At 39.1% G+C, this 22,637-nt stretch overlaps 2 protein-coding genes and 1 long non-coding RNA gene across 10 annotated transcripts in view; 2 read left to right on the top strand and 1 right to left on the bottom strand.

Annotated features, from left to right (window-relative positions):
* Nucleotides 1-776: 776 nt before the first annotated feature.
* On the top strand, nucleotides 777-13,620 carry tnfaip1 (tumor necrosis factor, alpha-induced protein 1 (endothelial)). Of its 2 annotated transcripts, XM_028045868.1 has the most exons (7): nucleotides 777-910; nucleotides 5,421-5,777; nucleotides 5,855-6,024; nucleotides 10,869-10,952; nucleotides 11,664-11,716; nucleotides 11,860-12,055; nucleotides 12,881-13,620. In XM_028045868.1, the coding sequence occupies exons 2-7, from the start codon at nucleotides 5,531-5,533 to the stop codon at nucleotides 13,109-13,111; spliced, it is 981 nt and encodes a 326-aa protein (XP_027901669.1). In that variant the 5' UTR covers nucleotides 777-910; nucleotides 5,421-5,530; the 3' UTR covers nucleotides 13,112-13,620. The 2 variants fall into 2 exon arrangements, with proteins under 2 accessions (XP_027901669.1, XP_027901670.1); XM_028045869.1 differs by lacking the exon at nucleotides 10,869-10,952.
* Nucleotides 3,269-22,416, bottom strand: LOC114162089 (uncharacterized). Its single transcript, XR_003599137.1, has 3 exons — nucleotides 22,404-22,416; nucleotides 22,223-22,224; nucleotides 3,269-3,522 (listed from the first exon to the last, which is right to left on the bottom strand). It is a non-coding gene; the product is annotated as an uncharacterized LOC114162089 (long non-coding RNA).
* The window catches only part of sgsm2 (small G protein signaling modulator 2), a 128,129-nt gene continuing 124,929 nt past the window's right edge, over nucleotides 19,438-22,637 (top strand). For 2 of the 7 annotated variants that reach the window (XM_028045861.1, XM_028045858.1), the window contains exon 1: nucleotides 19,438-20,054. In XM_028045861.1, coding sequence (XP_027901662.1) covers nucleotides 19,995-20,054 — 60 coding nt within the window. In that variant the 5' untranslated portion in view covers nucleotides 19,438-19,994. The remainder of the gene's footprint in view (nucleotides 20,055-22,637) is intronic. The other 5 variants (XM_028045860.1, XM_028045859.1, XM_028045863.1 and 2 more) reach the window with 4 other exon arrangements.

The raw sequence follows: 22,637 nt of genomic DNA, 5'->3' as shown, positions 1-22,637 counted from the left end.
CAAACACAGCTGGGGCATAAGAAATTATTCCTGATTATTTTGGTGGAGATTTTCATAAAAGTTGTTCCTTTACACCGTCAACACCTGTTGGTTCAGTTTATTAGTTTTATTCATTTTATTAGTTTATTTATTAGTTTATTGAGCTTTCACTGTTCTCCAAAGCACCAAATTCTGGAGGAATTTGGTGCTTTGGATATGTTTCACATATGTTTCACATATTGTTTCAGCTACACAGTAAATGGTTAATTATTACGATTATGATGATGATGATGATGATTATAATATATAGCATATATTATAATATATATAATATAATATTATATTCTTATAATAATTTATTTGGATTCATGGACATGTAAGTACACAATAAAGATAATGAATAGTTAGCTAAATGACCACTGAGAGCCAACACAAAACAGAAAACTCTCATTTTGCAAAGCAGAAGTCAAGAACCTGAGCAGGGAACGTAGAATATGTGAATAATGGAACATTATTAAAGCACAGTGTCAATTTCCACAGAATTTCCACAGTTTTCTTTGGAAATGTCCTGCTGTTCCTGGAAACAACCAAAACAGGTTGTTATAAGCCGGTTACAACATAGAAACAGCCTAAGAGAGTAATACTGAGGTATACCTTGAGTATTTTAGGTCTTATAAACGATGGGCAGTTTAACAATTGCATACTTAAAAATGATAGTTTATACAACAGCTTTGTTTGTTCTATTTCATAGGATTCCCAAATCTCCAGTCCAGTAGGTGGCAGTAAAGTATCTATACGTTGCGTTCTAGTCGCCATTAAAAATAACAACAGAAGAAGTCGAAGGCATTACGGAATTTTGACATCTTAAAACCTGAAAACCGTAAAAATAACCCAAAGTGTACGGAAAGTACCAGAAGACTGTGTGTTTCAGGTAAGCTGGGATTTGCTGCTGAACGGGCTGGCGACTAGCCACGTTTTCCTTTAAGAAATTATTCGAGTAGTTTCTTAACTTTTGTTCGTAAAAAATATATGCAGAACACAACAGAACTATGGTTGGTCTTATTGTAGCTTCTGTCTTTTCGGGATGTGTGCCTAGTACCAACATTTTCATGATTTTTTTTATTCCTATTGCGGGGATGTATGTTTTGGTGCAATTGCAGTTTAGCTAGCCGTCAACATAAGAAGCTAAAGTTAGCAAAACGCCGAGAGACGTATGGACGGAAAGGAGGGGGAACATATTTAGTTCCAGGGAATTCAGCACAGTGACACAACTGACAGCACTTTTAGACAAACTCATTGCAGTTCCAGTGTTGTGGGTTAACTGGTGGCTAAATTAACTGGTTGAAACCTATGCACCGCAGATGTTTCTAAATTGTAGGTGGCTTCCATGCCTATTGAAAAATCATGCTTGTGTAACGAAACCGTTCGCAAAACATTGGTATAAATCCCATTTGACGCGTATAAGTTTAATGTTACACACGTGAAGATCATATTTCAAAACAATTGTCTACAGAGCAGCATTCAGTGCCCTTCGAAAACACCGCATTTGAGCAGAACCAGATCAATAGCAAAGCCGAGCTCAAATCGTAACTCCTGACTCTCCAAATTAATGAGCACAATCCCATTCACATTCAAGTTGACCAGAATAAATTAATTTCAACTCATGAATAGCTGCACTGTAAACCTAAGTGGGCAGTTTCTGCTTTTTGTAACAGCACTGATCAGGAAAAAACCTTAGAATTGGCTCCCAAGTACCTGTAATGAGAGCTTCTTTTTAATAACACTTGTAGCCTTGTGTCTGTTTTTGGCTAAGATCCTGTAATGCAACTACTCTGTTTCTGTACCCTTTTTAGCGACACTGTACTCACAGTAAGTGTCGCTAAAAATGAGGTTGGTGTCCTCAGATTTAAGAAAATAAAAATCACATACCTGGTAGTGTGCCAAAATAGAGGGGAATAATAAGCAATGTCAGTAAGTTGTACTGCAATGAAATTTCATTTAAACGATATAAAGTTAACAGCCAATGCTGTAGTTGGTGGTGATATCCAAATGAACAAGCCAAAATTATAAAAATAAACGTTCCTACATTGTCAGATACACCCAACAGATTATGAGTCATATCTACATGTGTTATCTACTGGGAAACTGTTTGCAGACTGTTGATGATGGGAAATAAACTAGAAGAACAATTGAGTCGCATTAAGACCTAGATTAACGCAGATGTTTGTAAAAAAAAAAATTAGGTGGTTGTGTCATTTCCTGATCAATTGTAAAATAACGGATTTGAACATGTCTCCACTTTCTGTAAGATCTCTTCCTTGAAGGAATATTCAAGAACATATTGAATGTGATTGAAGGTCACCAAAATATATTACACCTCAAGAGGAGACTGTGCTAAACAGCAGCCATATTAATTTGTGATTCACCTGTATCTGTATCTGGTGTTAGATGAACTGTAACACCATTTAAAATGGATAAATTAGGATTCTCGTAGCTTAGCAGTCAGAATTTGTATTATCACCCAGCATTTTTACAGTAATGACGATTATTGCATGTCTTTCAGTATTATGTCGACTGACATGTTCTGCAAACTTATCATTAAATGTAAACAGTTCTGATATGCAAGTTAATTCCTTGCTTGCTCATCCTTGCTTCCTTGCTAATGACCTAATTATTCTATTCAGGTGTGGTGCAGCAGAGGCAATCTAGAAGTTTCAGGGCAGTCCGGAAAATCCTTTAACCGGACTCTGTCGGTTGAGTCTCCCCCCCATCTGCAGTAAATTTGCTAAGTCTTTGTTTTTTTGGGGGGGGGGGGTTGCCCCGCAAGGGGTCTTTTTGTGGGCTCTAGTGTCCCTTTTTCAAAGTAGGCTGACAGGAAAGGGGGAAGGAGAGGGGGAAGACATGCGGTAAACGTCGTCGGGTCCGGGAGTCGAACCCGCGACAGGCGCATCGAGGCAACGTTGCCTCTGAATGTGGGTCGCGCTAACCCCTCCGCCACCACGGCATGCCCGCAAATTTGCTAAGTCTTAACCGGTCCGCGGTACTAAAAAGGTTGGGGACCACTGATTTAAACGGTAATATACAATATTAGACCAAAACATTTTTTCTAATTAGTTATTCTTGAGATTTTAATGGTTGTCTTATGGAATCGGATAGTATTTTGCAGAGATTTGTAGTTCCTTATGTCATGTTCTGTGTTTTCTGTGTATTTATTTAGAGTTTTCTGTGTCCCCGAGTCTTCGTGTTGTCCTGTCTTCCCCTTGATTGTTCCCAGGTGTGTCTCGTTCTGTGATTACCCGCTGTGTATTTAACTCCACCTGTGTTCCTTGTTCCTCGTCGGGTCCTTGTCTTGCAGTTGTCTAACGTGCGTGCTGTCATTCGTGTCCAGGCGTGTTAATGGTTGCTACCGGCGTCGAGCCCTGGCTTCTGCTCGGCCGTGCTGCCCGTTGCTGGACTGTGTTTTTCTTTATTAAATTCAACTATTCCTCCTACCTGGGTCTAAAGCGTCTGCCTCACCACCCCTCACCCCACCGCTTCATGACACTTTAAGCTTATTGCAACAGTTATTTCCTGGTTTGGTAAAGGGGTCGTAAAAATCTACTCCCACAGAAACATCTGTTTCTCCCAGCTGCCACCACAAGTTAATTTAGCCACCACCACCAGTTAATCCTTAACACTGGCCATGTCTGCGAATTTGCAGTTAACAATAGTCACCCCAGTGTTATCAACTTAGCAATGTTCTTGCTACATTTAGCGACATTTCAAACAAAAGAAAATTGGTATCAGCAAAAAATCGAAACTGACAGATTAGACTTTTTAAAGATCGGTAATAGGTGCATCCTTACTACAGTTACTATAAGTCGTAATCTTCTTGGATAGGGCAAGCAGTCTCGTTGGCCCTGCTCCCCACCCCTCCCCGGATAATGGTGCAGGCACAGTGAGTGTAGGCGACAAGTGGAGGTAGATAATACCTGGGCTCGTTTTGCTGGATGATAAATTGTTCCAGTAACCACTGTGATAAATTGCAATATTGTTGCTTTTGAGACTGTTTCCAAGTGATATCTTGATAATGGGATATCTGTGCAAGTTCGCTCTCTCAGATACCAATAAACGTTAATTTTGTAAAGAACTTAACACTGGAACTGGAAGATATTTTAGATATCCACAAAAAACAAAACAAAAAACGCTTGCAACTAAAACCACGAATAAAATGGATTACTTTGTCTCTGAACAACATTGCCCTTAAAAACATTAATCAGAATGGAAATTATAGAGCTCATTTTAATTTAACATGCAATTAATTGATTAATTAATTATTGCAACAGGCTTAGCAATAACACTGAAAGCTGTTTGTCAAAACACCTTAACGAACAGCGCATACCCTCCCATATCTTGCGCCAACTGGCAGGAAAGAAACATCCCAAAAGACGTCACCATGCAATATTGTGTCTAAACAGTACAATCGCAGAAACAAACAGGACACTCAAAAACTGTGTCAATGAACTAGGATAAATATTGAACAACACCTACAGTCCTCCCCCATAGAGATTTGGAAAAGGAAATGTAGACAAAAATGTAAAATTTAATAATATTGGTAACAAAATGAAATAATATTGATGCATGAATAAGCGCATACAAATCCAACATAAGCAAAGCATGCAGGCGATTATATAGAAGAGAGAATGAGTATTTAAGTGCAATAAAATAGCTGAAGACAACCTGAGTGAAGTTGCCCCCCCACCTTCTTTAAATCAGACAAAATTGGTGTCAAATGTTTGTGCTGGTTTGTGAAGCAAAAATTTTGGTTTGTGCTGCTGTCATCTTAAAGATATAAAGAAATGTTTCTATAGGTCATCATAGATCAACCAGCCCCCCCATCTTCTTCAAATCAGACGAAATGGGTGTCAATTAACTCGACTACGTCTGTGCTGGTTTGTGCAGCAAAAATTTTGGTTTGTGCTGCTTTGGCTTTGAAGATATTAATGAAAGTTTAAAGGTCAAAAGGTCAACCAGCCACCCCCACTTTTCTAAAATCAAACAAAATAGGTGTCAATCAACTCGGCTATGTTTGTGCAGCAAAGATTTCCATTTGTGCGGCTATCATTTTGAAGATATTAATAAAAATGTTTCTAGCGGTCATCAAAGGTCAATGAACATCAGTTCATGCTGGATCTGTGAATTTAATTTGAAATTAAGTGCTAACCTGTGAACATGAATAATTTAATCTTAACGTGGATGAAATTATTTTTTGCCAAAACTTACTGCTATGTTACACAGAGGGAAACATTAGAAGTGACAGACACTTCTAACACTTCGATGGAATAAATGAAGTTGGACATGCTTCCTGCCTGCAGCGAAACATACATTTCTGTATGAAACCCAACTCACTATTATCAAGAAGTTGGGATTTCCATCGTCACTGTGTTCTTATTTTTTTTTAGGAATGGTCTGAAGCAATTGAGAGGTTGAGGCAGCCTCGTCAATAGCTGTCACCACGGCGGGGGACCTACGAACCTCCGTCTGCAAGGTGGTCATCTACCTCCAGAGGAACATGTCTGGGGAGCGCTGCCCACCACAGAATCATAGCCAGGATGATCCCACCTCTCCACATCCCCTTGTGTTTTGTCCCAAGACCAAAACCTGTGGTTACCGGGGAGCAGTGACTCTGGGCAACAAGTATGTTCGACTCAATGTTGGAGGGATACTCTTTTTCACCCCACTGCAGGTGCTCACCAGCCAGAACTCCCTGCTGGGAGCCATGTTCGGTGGAAAAACGGAAGTCTTCACTGATAAGGAAGGTTAGAGACCGGATGGTTGACCTCCCACAGCACATTGAGAAACCGTTTTATTAGCAGAGTCTGTTGTTTTTGTTCAGGTTGGGTCCTGATCGACCGGAGCGGAAAACACTTCAACAGTATCCTGAATTATCTGCGTGATGGTACTGTCACCTTACCCAAAGGTCGTCAGGCTGTCCAGGAGCTGCTGGCTGAGGCAAAGTACTACCTCATCCAGGGCCTTGTAGAGCTCTGTCAAAATACTCTGCAGGTCAGTTCAGATTTTTTATGATCTTTGACTGTCTGTCTTCTTTAGCTAAAGCTGCTCAATTTGACCTACTGTCAGCAAATCAATCAACCACATTGTTAAAGAACAAGTGTTCAGTATATGCATTTCTATTGACCATATAAATGTACACATTGGAAGTACAAAAATGAACACACCAATTTGAAAAAAAAAACCCAAACCTCACATTTTTGATTAAAAAGTTTTTGCGCTGGGATGAGGTGGTTTTTGGGCAGTGGTGGAGAAAGTACTCAAACAATGTACTTGAGTAAAAGTACAAATACACAGGCAAGTATTTACTCTAGTAAAAGGAAAAGTACCACAAACATTTTTACTTGAGTAAAAGTAAAAAAGTACTGGCTTTTAAAAATACTTAAGTATTAAAAGTAATAGTACTTGCTGAATGCATTACCTAATCGTTAATACAATATCATTAAGTGTACCTATTGTATTTAATTTTAATACATTAGTAATGTACCATTTTAATTAACAATGCCGCAGATAAAGCATGTTTTCATTGTGTTTACTCTCTGTAACATAATTTAAACTTAGATTTGTGATTCTATGCATCATAATTTCAGGGATGAAAACATCTTGTTTCCTGTCCTAACATAGCATGAACTTCACTTTTTTGCCACTAGTGGCATTTATTTTGAAAGAAATCCAACAGGACGGTGATGGAAAAAAGGTGGGTGTGGAGGACATGCATCCAAGGAAGAGGTGTTAGGACAGCCACGCAACAGTGCTGTAGTCAAGACCACTTATCTTGAGACCAAGTCAAGACCAAGACCCCCACTACATCACACAATAAAATGTGAAGTATGATCAACATTGCTTCTCAAAATGATCTGAAAGATCTACATTCCCATAAAACACCTAGATATTAAATAATTAGAGCTGAAATAACTTACCAATATCATTATCATCATCATTTCAAACCCTTTGTTCTACTTTGTTTTCATCTCTGTGCTACAATTCACAGAGGTCTCATGCCATCTCTAAAAATATAACGCCCTGGGCAGTTGCTCATATCGCCCATGTCAGAAACCACCACTGTTTGCACTATTAAATATAGCAATTAAGACAATCCCCTAACAGTAAGCAACACTCAACTATGAACATTGTCCAAGGAGCAACAAGCAAGAAGTAACCAAGCACAAGGAGCACCGTGACTGTTCTAACCGTCCCATCACAAGAACAAAGAACGGCTCTCAGTGAGGCTAACGGTCTTAGTAAAGATCGGTCCAGAAGAATCGGATCGTTCATGAATGCCACATCATATATTGCAGACTTTGGGCACAGCGTTGTCCCATACAGGCGACATGTCAGTCAACACTTCCACACAATAATTCAGCGCAGTGAGTGACGACATTTATTCATCACAAATGGAACATATTTAGCCCTGTACAGCTAACTTTGCTAACATCACATCCACAGAGCTTACCTTTCAAAGCTTCCTTTCCAAAAGTTAGCCTGTGATAGAGCTGTATGGAGAGAGGATCTAGTACACTGAATGTGTACTAGATCTTTCAGAGACTGTGTCTCTGAAAGATCTCTGACAGAGTCTCTGAAAGACACAGTCTCTGAAAGAGAAGCGCTGCTGAATTTTCCTGTCGCCATCGGGTTTCTTAAGAATTATGTAGCTGGATTCTATTTCTGACAATTACACAGACATCATCTCCCATTCAGAGAAAACCACTTGGAGCTTCGCGTGTGAGTGAAAGGGGGAGGCAATGGGTAACAACAGACCATGTAATTAGCAAGTCACGTTATTGCTTGGATTTTACAGTGCCACGTTAAGACCCTGAACTATACATTTTCACAAAAAAAAAAGAAAAGCGCAATGCGTCTCGGATGTAACGAGTAACGCGATGGTTTTGTAGAAATGTAGTGAAGTAGAAAGTACAGATACTTACTGTAAAATGTAGTGGAGTAAAAGTAGAACGTATCCACGATTAAATCTAGTTAAGTAAAGGACAGATACATAAAAATTGTACTTAAGTGCAGTTACGAAGTACTTGTATTTCGTTACTTCCCACCACTGTTTTTGGGCTGTATCAAACTGAGTGTATTTCATAAAACTCCAATGGAAACACTCTTTTTGCATCACACAGCTGGATGTTACTACTGGCGGAAAAGACAGGAAGTGGTTGGAGGATGATGGCACCGCATGATCTTAATGGCTTATCGCCTGAACAAACTCATTCATGTGTGATTTTAATTGCAGAATATCAACAATGTGTTGCACAGGTTTGTAATGAAAACACATCTACTAACTGGATGTGTATGGCATTATATGGAACTATGATGGCTACTAAAGCGGACATTTTTTTTTCATAAAGTCTAAGCAAAGACAAGTTTGAAACTCATCAGAAAAGCTGCAAAAGACCCATTGCATTTGTAAACCAGCTGCATCAGACTCACTGCCACCCATAGTTCTGCAGCACACTGTCAACTCTAGGACAGAGATGATACCTGGATGGGAACTTTCTTTGGATTAATTTAGTTATTTGTACTCTGTGCGTATGCGTAAAGTTGAAAATGTCTACATGAGCACCAAGTGGTCAGGGGTGTGAATGGGAATTACAATTGAATTAGAAATTTATTTTATAACTCTGCACCACTACAGCACCACTGCACCACTACACTAAGTACACCAATAGCTTCACAAGCTTGGTCAAACATGGAAAAACAACACAACTTTAATTTGTTCAGTCAGTGTAATTAGGAGTAGAACAGCCTATGTAAAACAAATAATAAAGAAACTGAAGGTAGTCAACAAAAGGTTGACTACCTTCGTCAAACATGCAAAAATAAACTGCAACAAACCTGGTCCAGAAAGTGCAATTAGGAATGTTATGATAAATAATAAATGAAAGGAGATTTAATATTTGTTCAAATGTTGCAAAATCTAGAAACAAAAATCCTCTTCTACACCACAAAATATAAAACTTATTCACTAATTTTTACCTATTTACCTGCATTTATTACAGATTAAATGATTTTAAGTTAAATAAAAATAACAAAAGCTGATGTGCATGCAGAGCAAATCACCAGTATGACTTGCTCCGTCACGCACAAAACAAACCTCTCTCATTAATTGAGACTAAAGTCCTGTCGTTCAATAAAAAATCCGTAAATCAATCAAGTTTATTTGCATATCACATTTCAGCAAGAAGGCAGTTCAAAGTGCTTTACATCATAAAAACATAAAAAATAAAAACAACATAGAGTTGGCAATTGAGAAACCAGTAGCAAACATTACATTTTGTTGAATGCCATCATCAAAATCATCAATACACATCAAATATGTTGGTCAGTGTTCCATTTATTATGCTTCAAAAGCAACTCTAAACAGCTGGGCTTTTTGCCTTGGTTCAAAGGAGCTTAGTGTATTTGAGCCGTTTTCTGGTTTTCAAAATGTTTGCTTCATAGTTGTGGTGCATAGAAGCTAAATTCTGCTTATGTGCCAGAATCGCTCGTAACGTGATGCCATTACTTGACAGATAGTACTTGACTTGTCTAGTTAGAAATATGTATTTTTAGAAGACTTCAACAACAAAACAATGTAATTCTGAAGGTGTGGTGCTTTTATTTTTGGCATGGTGGTGTGCTACCATCAGTTGCATTTACTCAGAGCACAAAGCATAGAATTAGATTGAATAGATCAGTCCTTGTGTATCGGGAACATTGTCACTGATACCTCTTCAAGATTTTTTTTCAATATTGTACCAATTAGGGCTGCACCGATTGCACTTTTCTGGCCGATTACCGATCTTTTAAAAAGCTTGACTTACCGATTTCGATTTTAGCCGATGCCATTTTTTGTCTGAAATGTTGCTCAATATATCAAGAAAGTTGCTGAACTTTCAACAATGGGGTGACTATTGTTAACTGTAAATGTGCCGACGTGACCTTGTTGGCCAATTTGTCAGTCAAACCTCTCTCACAGGAGAAAATAAAAGCACAGTGGTTGATTTTTAGACCTTTGCCGAGGTTGATGACATTGGTGGATAAGATCAGCTTCATATGTAAAAATCGGCCGATCACCGATCTCCCAAAATTAAGGAAATCGGTACCGATAAATCGGCTGGATGATAAATCGGCTGGACGATAAATCGGTGCACCCTTAGTACCAAGACAGATATTAATATCAGATTTGTGCATCTCTTGTCAAAATGACGGTTGATCTTCATATTCTTCCATCACCATTTTAAAACATCCGATCAAAGATGAAAAAATTCCGATATTGCGACCCCTGGGTAGAAGTAAGAAATAATGTTACCATTAAATGGTGAGTGGGATTAACTAACATTTAATGGACATTTACTTGTGAAATATTTGCAATAAACTCACAGTTAAGCATTAGTGGGGAAACAAAAAGCAGGAATCTGTTGATTTTGAGTTAATTTTCACGATCGTGGAATTGTGAAACACTGGAGGGACTGATCAGTATAATCGGGTCTTGACGATTATCTTGATCATCTTTAAAATGATCAAAGTTCACATCTCAATGCACCTCAAATAAATTTCATTAATGACTATGACGTTATGAACAGTTCCAAATAGCAGCCAGCTTGACCAAAAGCCTTCTGGTGGATGCATGTAAACTAACCACGGTGATTTAGGATTTTATTTGTAGGCTTCAGGTGATTTTGAGCATACATGGAGAACGAAAAAAGAATGGCTTCTGCAGAAGAAAAATTACAGTTTTACTGGTAGTTACAGCATGTAGATGTTGTTATGATCCTGCACTGGTGAGAATGAGCTGTGGCTCATCAATCAATCTGTTTCCAATAAAACAGGAATTGTCTGTTTCTGTTTGACAGGGCAATAAAGAGCAACCTATGTGTGTTATACCTGTGATTACTTCCTGTAAAGAAGAGGAGCAGCTCGTCCAGTCATCCTCAAAGGTAAGCACCTGGCCATGATCAGCTTTTTCTGATTAAAATCAGTTATTAACATTTGAAGGAAATGTTATTGTGTCTTAAACCAGTAAATGGCCCAAAATAATTAGAGATTCACTGATCTGATGTTAATAACTGTATTGTTCCCAATTTTGAAAAATATTCTAGATCGGATATCTGTGACAATGTTCCTTATCCAAAAGTACAGATCTACTCAGTCTAATTCCAGGCTTTGTGGTCTGAGCGACATCATGGTTTATTTATTTATTCTACTCCTTATTGCTCTGACTGAATAAATTAAAGTTGTGTTGTTTTTCCATGTTTGACCAAGCTTGTGAAGCTATTGTATTAAAATGTGCTGGAATGGTGGAGAATTATCGAATAAATTTGTAAGTCAATACATATTGTCTGTATTTTTTAAAAAGAAACATTTTAAGTCACTTCAGCAGTTTTTCCGGTATCTGATTGGTATTGAACGATGTTAACCTCAGATATCTATATTGAAAGCGAAAAAGTAAAACTGTATATTATAAAAATAATATTTATATGTATATATTTATTTACATTCTTTATCTTTTCCAGTTAGTCATGTTTACCTTATTATAAAACTCTTAAGTATATACATTCAGATGATGTTGATTTCAGATGAACTTGTAGTTGAGAGATTGAGAAATTGAAGCAGAAATAATAATCCATGGCTTTTCCTGCTTCTGTTAGCCTGTAGTGAAGCTGTTGTACAACAGAAGTAACAACAAGTACTCCTATACCAGGTGAGAACACTTTCTGACATAGATCAGTTCTTCTAGAATAGCCAGTATACTGGACTGATTATTACATACATGCATACGTACTGGTCTTGGATCACAAAGTATATAAACTCACCATTTATACGGGCTTACTTCCGTCTCCTTAGCAATTCGGACGATAACCTGCTGAAGAACATCGAGCTGTTTGACAGGCTGTCCCTCAGCTTCAACAGCCGTGTCCTCTTCTTTAAAGACGTGATCGGAGACGAAATCTGTTGCTGGTCCTTCTATGGTCAGGGTCGCAAGCTGGCAGAGGTCTGCTGCACCTCCATCGTCTACGCCACAGAGAAGAAGCAGACCAAGGTGAATGTTGGGGATAACTGGGTTTGGGGGTCTAAAGAGTTCACGCTCTAATCATGTTATATGTTGAAAATAGAATATTTTAGTAGAAGAAAGCAATGGGTTTTTTTCTTCTGTTTTTAAGGGATACCTGGCAATGATAAGCAGCAGCATAAAACAAAACAGTTACAAACATTACATATAAATAACATCCACAAAAACTATCCATGCACTAAACCTAAAAAAAGTTTTAGCACTTACATTAGACTCATTTAGTTTGTGATTTTTTTTGTTTCCATTTTAAGTGTTATAACAAAAACATATTGTGATATATATTATCTCCACCATCACAATAGATATTGTGATATGAATTTTATGCGATATCACGATATCTATTCGGAAGTATAAACAGGTCCTATCACAGGAAAGTAATCATTAACATAAGCTTTTATCATGTCAGCTAACTGCTCTGGTCTGCAGGAGCAACACATAAGGTTGTTAAAGACCAGAGCTGTATGTGTCGATATGGAAACAAAAGCTAGAGTTATACAGGGGCTTTTCTAATTGAGATAACCAGGGTTCCAGGCAGAAAGTCCAGCATATCACTCAATGTCAAGAAAAATTACATCAGCTGCCATGTCATTTTGGATCAAGTGTGACAGTGTAAATACTGACAGAACAAGTTGGATGTTATCTTATTGCTGTCAGTTATTGATTAAGATTTGGGACAAAAACGTCCAGGTTGGGAGCTTCCTAGTTATATTTTAAATCATGCTGGGTAAATGGTTGTAAAAATGTACAATTAAAGTTCTATGGGGTGTTGAATAAGTTCTACATTGTCTGTGAAAGGTGGAGTTCCCTGAAGCTCGCATCTATGAGGAGACTCTGAACACGTTACTTTATGAGACCTTGCCACTGCCAGACAACTCCCTACTGGAGGCCACCCGGCGAAGCTACAATAACTGTGGTTCTCTAAGCGAGGAAGAGGAAGGGCCCGGGGGGACGGAGCTACGTGAGCGTGTCCGCAGAATCCACATCAAGCGGTACAGCACGTATGATGACCGTCCACTGGGACACTGAGACTCAAACCCACCGTGCTGCTACTTTTATTCCAGCATTACAGTTGGTCCTTAGTTCCTCGATGAGATGATGAGCAGGTTGTGAGCTCGATGTAACTGCTTCCTCATGTCAACTTCTGCACTTTGTCCTTCATTATCAAAGACTCTACAGCAATTACTCTATAATTTTTCAGACTATGTCTTTAATTTCATGTAAAGGATGAAAAATCTCACTATTATGTATTATTGCATCCGTTACATTAGCAGGAAAGCATATATTTTAAATGTATTTTTTTAAACACAGTAACACAATCAGTGGTGGTTTCTCCCATCCCCCTCCCCACCCATCAACAACTTCATTGAGGGGCAGAACACAAAAGGCAGTTAGCCAAACAGATTAGGACTGCCTCTGAGCAAAATTAAACATGTCCCAGTTGATCTAGAACTGTTCCTGTGCCTTTAATACACTGTAATGCTGCTCAAGATACTGCCCTATACTTGTTATGAATATTAAAACTCTTTTTTATCTCACAAAGTGTCTAATTTCTCTACATTTACCATTGAAAAATCCTAATTCAACTTTATAATGACCTGGGGCGACATGCATAAAGCATGCGTGCGCACAAAAAATGTGCGGCATAATATTTTACGCACAAGTCGGCATGTATAAAAATTAATTTTGCGTCAAAGTTTGCGTAAATATACGCAAACTTTTGCAGTTGTTGTCAGTCACACAGAGCAATAAAGTTGATTTCTACAAGCTGCATAACTGGTCTATAACTGGTTCTTCATAAAAGATAGCCGTTCACGACATACATAGGACGTTTTTTGTGCGCCACACTTTTCTAAATTTTTCTGTACGCCAAGTTTTAGTGTGAAAACTGCGCACTCTTTTATGCATGAGGCCCCAGAAGTTTAATCCTGTATCTTCTGGTAAAGAATTAAAATGTTGAATTGTTGTGTGAGCTTCCAGAAATCGTAGCCTTCTGTTGGACTGATGAAGTACTAAAATATTTCACTAATTGATTGTGCAACTTCCACCATAGATATGATCTCAGTGAGTGTTTGCTTACCTGCTTATTCTGCTTATTTATGACCTTTTTGGCTATTCTCACCATTGTGAGGACAGATGGGCCTCATATGTGTCTTCTAAATAGTGCATCTGAGATCAGACACTGATATTAGATGAGAAAATTAAGATCTAAGCCATATTTATCCCAAAGTTGTTCTCAGGTGATATCAGGTTTTTGTGGATCTCTCTCAGTCATCCATGTTTTTATGGACCTGATCTTGTTTGCTGATATGCAGTTTTCTTGAAACAAGAAGTAGGGCATCCAGAAAATCCCCACAAAGTTGGAGTATCAAATTATCCAAATTGTTGTGTGTTGAAGCATGAAACTTCTTTCACTCCTAGTGCTTAAGTGGAAGGCAACTGAACTTCAATCTGGAGAGACTCAGACGGAAAAAAACAGCGATTAAAAAGGTTTATTGACATGCATGAATTTAAAGCTCTTTGGCGCTCAGGCCCCGGCTGAGGACATCGAGCTGTGAATTACAATAAGCTCGGATGAGCATTCCCGAAGTAGGTTAGGAATGTGATCCCCGGGACCCGACACGGTGGTGGAGGTCGGTGAAGGATGCGAGCCTGAAGAGTGGAGGTGGAGAAGGGGTGGAGGAGGGTTGAGCGCAGCTGGAAAGCGGAAGATGCCATGGATGGAGGTCCTTATCAACTGGACCTTGGTAGGTGATTGGACGTGACGTGGCTTGGTCCAGCGTTGATAGGTCGGCGGCGATGAGCGGGATGCGCCGATTGGATAATGCAGGTGGGGCTAAAGAGTCTTCCAGTTTGAATTTGCGCCTAGGCTTCATTTCTCTTGTTTCTTGAATACCTGAGTAAAGTTGCCACACTGTCTTCTAATCTAGCAAAACTGGTGTCAATTGTTTGTGCGGGAAAAATTTGTTTGTGCCATTTTCATTTTAAAGATGTGCATAAATGTTTCCAGAGGTCATGAAAGGTCAAACCTCCTGCCCCCCAATCAGATAAAATTTGTGTCAATCAACTCGGCTATGTTTGTGCACCAAAGGTTTTTGGTGTGTTGCTTTTGCTTTGAAGATATTTAATGGAAGAGAAATGGTCAAAAGGTATACCAACCTCCAGCCCTCATACTGTCCAAATCTAGCAAAATTGGTGTCAAACATTTGTGCTGAGTTTGTGCAGCAAAGATTTTTGTTTGTACCACTATCATTTTAAAGATAAAAATGTTTCAATAGGTCATCAGAGGCCAGAAATCTATTTACATTTAAATTTTAGTAATATTTTCTAAACAAAAGCAGCACAAATGGAATTGTATCTGCACAAATGTAGTAGAGTTGATTTACACTATTTTTCATTTTAGAAGTATTGAGGGCTGGTTGATACGGAAGAGGATTAGAGCCACCGAAAAAAAAAAAGGAATTCTAAGATTAAAGTCAGAATTATTTATTTTTTTTTTTCGGTGGCCCTAATCCTTTTCCATAGGTTGAAACTCTAATGACCCCTGGACACTTTATTAATACAGTGAGTACAGAAAGTATTCAGAGCCCTTTAAATTGTTCATTTTTTGTTTCATTGCAGCCATTTGATAAAATCAAAAATGTTCATGTTATTTCTCATGAATGAACTCAGCATTCCATCTCGACAGAAAAAAAAAGAATTTTTGTGGAGTTATTAAAAAAGAAAAACTGAAATATCACAGTCATACATATTCAGACCCTTTGTTCAGTATTGAGTAAAGTATCGTACTAGACCTTTTGATCTAGTACAGCCATGAGTCTTCCTGGGAATGATGCAATAACTTTTTCACACCTGGATTTGGGGATCCTCTGCCATTCTTCCTTCCAGATCTGTCAGATTGGAGAACGTTGGTGGAGCCATTTTCAGGTCTCTCCAGAGATGTTCAATTGAATTTAGGTCAGGGCTCTGGCTGGGCCAGTAAAGAATGGTTTTAGAGTTGTTCTTTGTTATTTTAGCTCTGTGCTTCAGGTCATTGTCTTGTTGGAAGGGGAACCTTTGCCCCTTTTGAGGTCCTAAGCACTCTGTAAGAGGTTTTCTTCCAGATCTCTCTGTACTCATCTTTGCTTCAATTGCAACCAGTCGTCCTGTCCCTGCAGGTGAAAAACACCCACACAGCATGATGCTGCCACCACCATCTTTCACAGCTGCGATTGTAGTGGGCATTTGATGAGCAGTGTCTGGTTTTCTCCATTCATTGGTGTTACAATTAACACCAAAAAAGTTCAATCTTCATCTCATCAGACCAGAGAATCTTTTTTCTCAGTCTTTCATGTCTTTTGGTAAACTCTATGGAGGCTTTCATATGTCTGGCACTGAGGAGAGGATTCCATCCAGCCATTCTACCTGACTGGTGGAGGACTGCAGTGATAGTTGACTTTGTGGAACTTTCTCCCATCTCCATCTCTGGAGCTCAGCCAACAGTGACCTTTGGCTTCTTCTTTACCTCTCTCACCAAGGCTTTTCTCCCACAATTGCTCAGTTAACTGGACGGACAGGTTTAGGAAGAGTTCTGCTCGTCCCAAACTTCTTCCATGAAAGGATTATGGAGGCCACTGTGCTCTTAGGAACCTTAAGTGCTGCAGAAATGTTTTTGGAATCTTGGCCAGATCTGTGACTTGCCACAATCATGTCTCTGTGCTCATTGGGCAGTTCCTTCCACTTCATGATTGTCATTTGCTCTGACATGAGCTGTGAGGTCTTATATAGACAGGTGTGTGCCTTTCCTAATCAAGTCCAATCAGTTTAATTAAACACAGCTGGACTTCAATGAAGAAGTAGAACCATCTCAAGGAGGAGCCGAATAAATGGGCACCATGTGAGTTAAATATGAGTGTCACAGTAAAGGGTCTGAATACTTATGACGATGTGATATTTCAGTTTGTCTTTTTTAATATATTTGCAAAAAGTTCTACATTTCTGTTCTTTTCTGTCAAGATGGGATGCTCTATGTACATTCTTTAGAAATAATATGAACTTTTTTTGATTTTAGCAATGAAATAAAGAGTGAAACATTTAAAGGGGTCCAAATACTTTCCATACCCATTATTATCTTTAAAATGATAGCTAAAATGATAGCAGCACAAACAAATACCTTTTCTGCACAAAACATTATAAACAGCTTATATATATATATATATATATATATATATATATATATATATATTTATGTGTGTGTGTGTGTGTGTGGAAGATGATGAGAGCCACTGAAGAAAAAAGAATTCTGACTTTAATATCATAATTCTGACTTACTGTACATGTAGGCCTGTCGCGATAAACGATAAATCGATTAATCGTACGATAAATTAAAACTATCGACGTCATTTCAATTATCGGCATTATCGTCTCTTCCGGCCTTTTTCTCTTTCTGTTGATGACACCGAATGAAAAAAGGCTCAACTCCAGTGCTCTCCACTGACCCTCCCTTCCTCATTTCCTTAGTGTAAAGCCCAGCGCACAGGACACGATCTTAGAGCTGTCGATTGTCGGCCCATTTTCAAAACCTGACAGACCACACATTAGCTGACAGAAATCCTAGGTATAACGGTTCGATCATGTTCGTTCCTGCCGCGTGGTGGTGTCCAACAGTGGGCACAAAATAATGGCTACAAGTTCAGTGAACTAATTTTAAAACCAGACACTAATCAATGCTTTACTACAATCTACATGCAATGCATGTGGCTAGTGTCAGCGTAAAGTCCTGACTGAATGAAAATCATTATAACCTATTTACGTCACGTTAACGAAGAACAGCTGAAAAGTTACCGGGTTTATCAACTGCGGTAGCAATTTCGCTCCAACTCCTCCTCTTGTCATTTCTATATTCTTTGCATGTTGAATAAACATTAATGTTGTTTCCACGTCGGCTGGACTTCGGGTTGCGCCTGTCAGCTGTTTGGGATTCCCCGACGTAATTTCCCCTCAGAAAACACGGAGGAGAATCCTCGCTTTCTGATTGGCTACCTGTCACATTCAACAGGCTGAGTTAAGCTGCCAGTCGGGGAAAACCCCTGATTTAGATCGGAGCGGCAACGACGATCTACCATAACACACCACACAATCTTAGAAAGACCAACGTTTTAAGATTGTCATAAGGGGAAAAATAGGAGCAAAAAATCATGTAGTGTGAACTATTGCATCAGGTAGTCGATGTGCCCATCTTCTCTATTTAAATCTAATTATTACTGAAGGGCAACATAATATACAGACTTCATAATCTGCAGTCTTTAGGTAGAATGCAGTATTTATTTCCACTTTGGCTTTATGTTGTTTAGTTTTTATCAAGTACGTTTTTTGTTAATGGAGACTGAGAATTAACTTTATTTTTGTTTTTGGTTGTTTTGTTTATTTTGTTTATCAGTTCCAGTGTTAAATATTCTTTTGAAAATAAAGTGTATCTATCTTTGGCAGGAAATCACATGCATTATTACGTCATTTCCATTAAATCAGTGTAAAAAGGTCTTCAGACAATATTATCGTTTATCGCAATAATTTTTTGAGACAATTAATCGCTCAGCAAAATTTGTTATCGTGACAGGCCTATGTACATGTATATTTAAGAGCCATGGGGCTGAAAACTTCAAGCCATGGGGCATGAAGTGGTCCATGGGGCTGCAGTCCGACACTCATCATCATGCTATTTATTCTGTGCCTCTCTGGCCGTGTTTATGTCTTCTCAGACAAGTGATGAAAGTTGCTGCCCTGGAACCACTTCAGGCCCAGCGTTTAACTTGCGTTTGAACAAAAACAGAACTCCACATTTACATTTCTTACATTCCATTCAAAATTTTCTTCAAATTATTTGTTTATTGAGGACATCTTACAACCTGACAAGAGCTTAAGACTGGAAGAAAGTTATGAAACTGAAAGGAAACATTTCCACTGTGGAAATTGTGAGATTTCATTGGTGGATATCATGTGAAGGCATATTTGGAAACCCTTCAGTATTCAGCCCTTTGCACCTGGAATAAAATTGTTTAATGACTGCAAAAGCATTAAAGCACAGTTTGTGACATTTCTTTTTTTGAGGAAATGTGCTGATTCTTCAGCAATATTTATATTCAACCATCCATATATCTGATATCTGATGGATACCTCTCTTGTCAGATCCATGTTCTAACTGACTCATCGGTTGCAAGTGCATAATCAGCCCACATGAAGGCAGCAGCTGCAGGTTTGGTGACTCTCGGAGGAGATTTTTCTCCATCACGCATATGTGATGTCACCTATTTTGCAGCGGGCCAGTCCAGCTTCAGTGCAGACCCCAGGTCAGTTCAACGTTTTGCTGGACAACAACACTATGCTTTTAAAGGATTTTAATTATCTCCATTTTCTTGTATTTGGCATGTCACTGCGTGAAGAAAATTATATTATTCTCCCAGCTTTCATTCCTACAGCAGTGCAGTAAACAGATAAAAAAAATAACCATATTCCTCAACTGAAACAAACGTAACATTTCAACGCCTTTCACGGTAGACGACATCTCTGCTTCGCCGACGAAGAAGTGACGGATGAAAGGAAGGAGGAAGAAGCAGCTAAAAATAACTCGGAGGTTCTACAGGTTGCTGCGTTGGATGCTAAGTGGCTGCGGGCTGGAGGCTGGGGCGGAGCGAAACGCTGGGAGGCTATCTCATTTTTTCTCCTTTCTCTTCCTCCATTGATCAGTTTGGTGAAGAAGGCGGATCCTCTGACGTCAAACTCAAGCAGTTCGGATGCGTCAGAGTCCAGCTGAGCGAGGAAAGAAGGAAACAGGTAATAAAAAGGAATAAGGTTCTGGACGGGCAGGGCAAAGCGGACCAGAGCGGAGCGTCGGGTTGACTGAGCTGTTGAACGCACCGCGTACAGACTGACGGAGATGGAGGGCTATACTGAGGAAGAACACAAGGAGAAATTATTATGGAACGTCAAACGGGAGGTAGGCACTGCTGCTGCTGCTGGACGGCCTTAAAACACATTCTTACATTCATATTCTATATTATTGTTCGCTTTACTAACGCTTTAACTAATCCGAAATCTTGGAGTTGCTGCATCAATTCTTAATTTATTTTTAAAATATTCTGCATTTTCATGTAGTTTCGTACACGAAGACTACTTGTAGGTCTCATAATGTTTAAGTTATTAAACCTAAGAAAATCGAGCATAACTGTAAGCAGTCCATTTTGTTCTGATTTATTTAATATTTCATAATGTTCCTAAAATATTTTAGGGAAATGTAAATAAAACCGTCACTTTTATTATACTGCATCTAAATAACATGGACTTACGACAGCAAAGAGATGAATGCCGACAATGCATGTTTTCTTAAACAGATGCGGATTTAGTTAAATTTTAACTCACTTGCAGCTGTCTCGTTTTTCAGACAAAATCTTCCTAAATTCCTATTCTAACCATTTTCTTCAAGATTGTCCTAAATTTATCTTGCAGCTTTCTTCATGTTTAAAGAAAGATATGACATATATTGAATTTTCTATCTCACACTGTCACCTAACAAATCATAATTTTGCTTCATGACCTGCTGGTGTTTATTACTTGCGACAGACTGAAATGTGCCAACAAATAATGTGGGGTTGATCCAACATTATACTCAAATTCACCACATTAGGTAGTAATAAACCTGTAAGCGGTACTGCTGGATTGTGAGATAGTAATATAATATAAAGCAGCAGTCCAAACGTGGGCTCTGAGCAGATCCACTGCATCATCTTCCTGCAGACATTTGGTATCTAAAATGCATTGATCAGCCAAATCAGATTAAAATTTTACAACAATTTTTCCTGTATGAAAATAAGGACAATTCAGACAACCTGCGTAATGACCTCTTTAAAAAGTTCAGCCTGATATAGAGGAAATGTCCAGCACACATACACAAATTGATCTGGTGAATGCTGCAGGTTGTAAACCACACCCCTTTGGTTCTGCGATCCCAACTGCATGCCTAGAAAGCACACAGAGCCCTTCATGGATAAACTAGTATGACACAAAAGGACAAAGTGATCCATAACAGGCCATGCAAGCTTATTGTGAAACTATAATCTAAAAAAGAGTTTCTGTTGCGCTGAGAAATGAACTCTACAGGGAAATCAACATCTTTCTTCCTCCTTGATTTACCCTCACCATTGGCTGCTTTGAAACTTCAAAATTCTCGTCCTCAAGCACCACTACGTCACTCGAAGAACAACACTAGTGTAGAAGTTGTTTCTGAGTAATGACAACGTAATGCTTGCTGTTGTAAGTACTGGTAAGTGGAGGCACAGTTGTAGCTGGAGAAAAAGGGCCCATAGCATGCTGCTTCATTCAGCTTTAGAGAGAAAGAGAGAGAAAGAGAGAGACTATCTGATTGGGATTTTTTGTCCACAATAACAATCCAAGTAATCTAATAGACCTGACTTGTATGGATATTTACAAACCCCCACACATGTGGAATTATGTTTCTTTGGTGAACTTCACATCAAGGTAGGGATTTAGAACTCACCGCATTAGTTCTGGTTGCACAGCTCTATGTGAACTGCAGGAATAACTTAAAGACACGCTTTAAGAGGTGCCCGTTGAGGGAGCGGTGAGAATGATTTATCTTTGGGAACAAATAATTATGTGCGCCGATTACCGTACATCTCAAAACGCTGCCCAGCGAGTGGCTTTGGCTCCCCTGTTTCACTGGAGATGTCTTCCCATATCATATAATTACCCAGTAATATTTTTACATTTCCTGACTACTTAACATCTTTTAATACAAAAACACGGTGGACCGCTTCGATGCCCGGACCACCGGGCTTAGCAAGTTTTCTGGGGGAAACCCTGTCAAGCTCATTTTAATTTATCGTGCGATTAATTGATTTATTTTTTATCACGACAGGCCTAGTGGGTGCATCAGATGAGAAAAGGATCTTAGAGTAACAGACTCCTTCAGCACTATTACTGGTGTCTTCCAAGTCTTTTCTGAATGTAACTTGAAGACTTTGTCTCCAGGTTGTAACTGTGGGAGAGGTGTGACTCGGTTTTAATTGAAAGCTTGTTTGTCTTTCTCACAAGCATCCTTTACACACACAGCTTTTCTTTTGTTCTGTTTGGGTCGAAAGAGGAAACAACTGACACGGGTGGTGAGAACAGCACAAGGCATTGTGGGATGCCCCCTCCCAGACCTGGACTCCATTTGCACAGACCGGGTCAAGAAGAGAGCTGGATCCATAGCGATGGATTCCAGCCACCCGGGCCACAGACTGTTTGTGCCGCTGCCATCAGGCAAGCGGTACAGGAATATACGGACTACAACAAATAGACTGAGAAACAGTTTCTTCCCCACAGCCGTCAGAGCCATTACTCCCTGCCGCCCCCCCCTCCCACACATATCATAACCTCGCAGTCACACATACATATCCCCCACCCTCACACAGCCATATTGTTCTGCACTTTGCACTGTCACATTATCTGTACTTTGCCATAATTGGACCTGCTGCTACTTCTTTGGTGTGGTTGAGTGCCTTTAGTTAATTTAGTTGTA

This window comes from Xiphophorus couchianus, chromosome 18 (genome assembly GCF_001444195.1).
Source record: "Xiphophorus couchianus chromosome 18, X_couchianus-1.0, whole genome shotgun sequence".
In the NCBI taxonomy this organism is placed as follows: domain Eukaryota; kingdom Metazoa; phylum Chordata; class Actinopteri; order Cyprinodontiformes; family Poeciliidae; genus Xiphophorus; species Xiphophorus couchianus.
The sequence above is the reverse complement of the archived record's forward strand: the minus strand, read 5'-3'. Positions and strand labels throughout refer to the sequence as shown.

Bases quoted from the DNA above. Each gene is read 5' to 3' on its own strand.
- tnfaip1 (XM_028045868.1), top strand. From the start codon at position 5,531: ATGTCTGGGGAGCGCTGCCCACCACAGAATCATAGCCAGGATGATCCC. The intron at 5,778-5,854 runs GTTAGAGACCGG...GTTTTTGTTCAG, and splicing joins AGTCTTCACTGATAAGGAAG to GTTGGGTCCTGATCGACCGG. The intron at 11,717-11,859 runs GTGAGAACACTT...CCGTCTCCTTAG, and splicing joins AACAAGTACTCCTATACCAG to CAATTCGGACGATAACCTGC.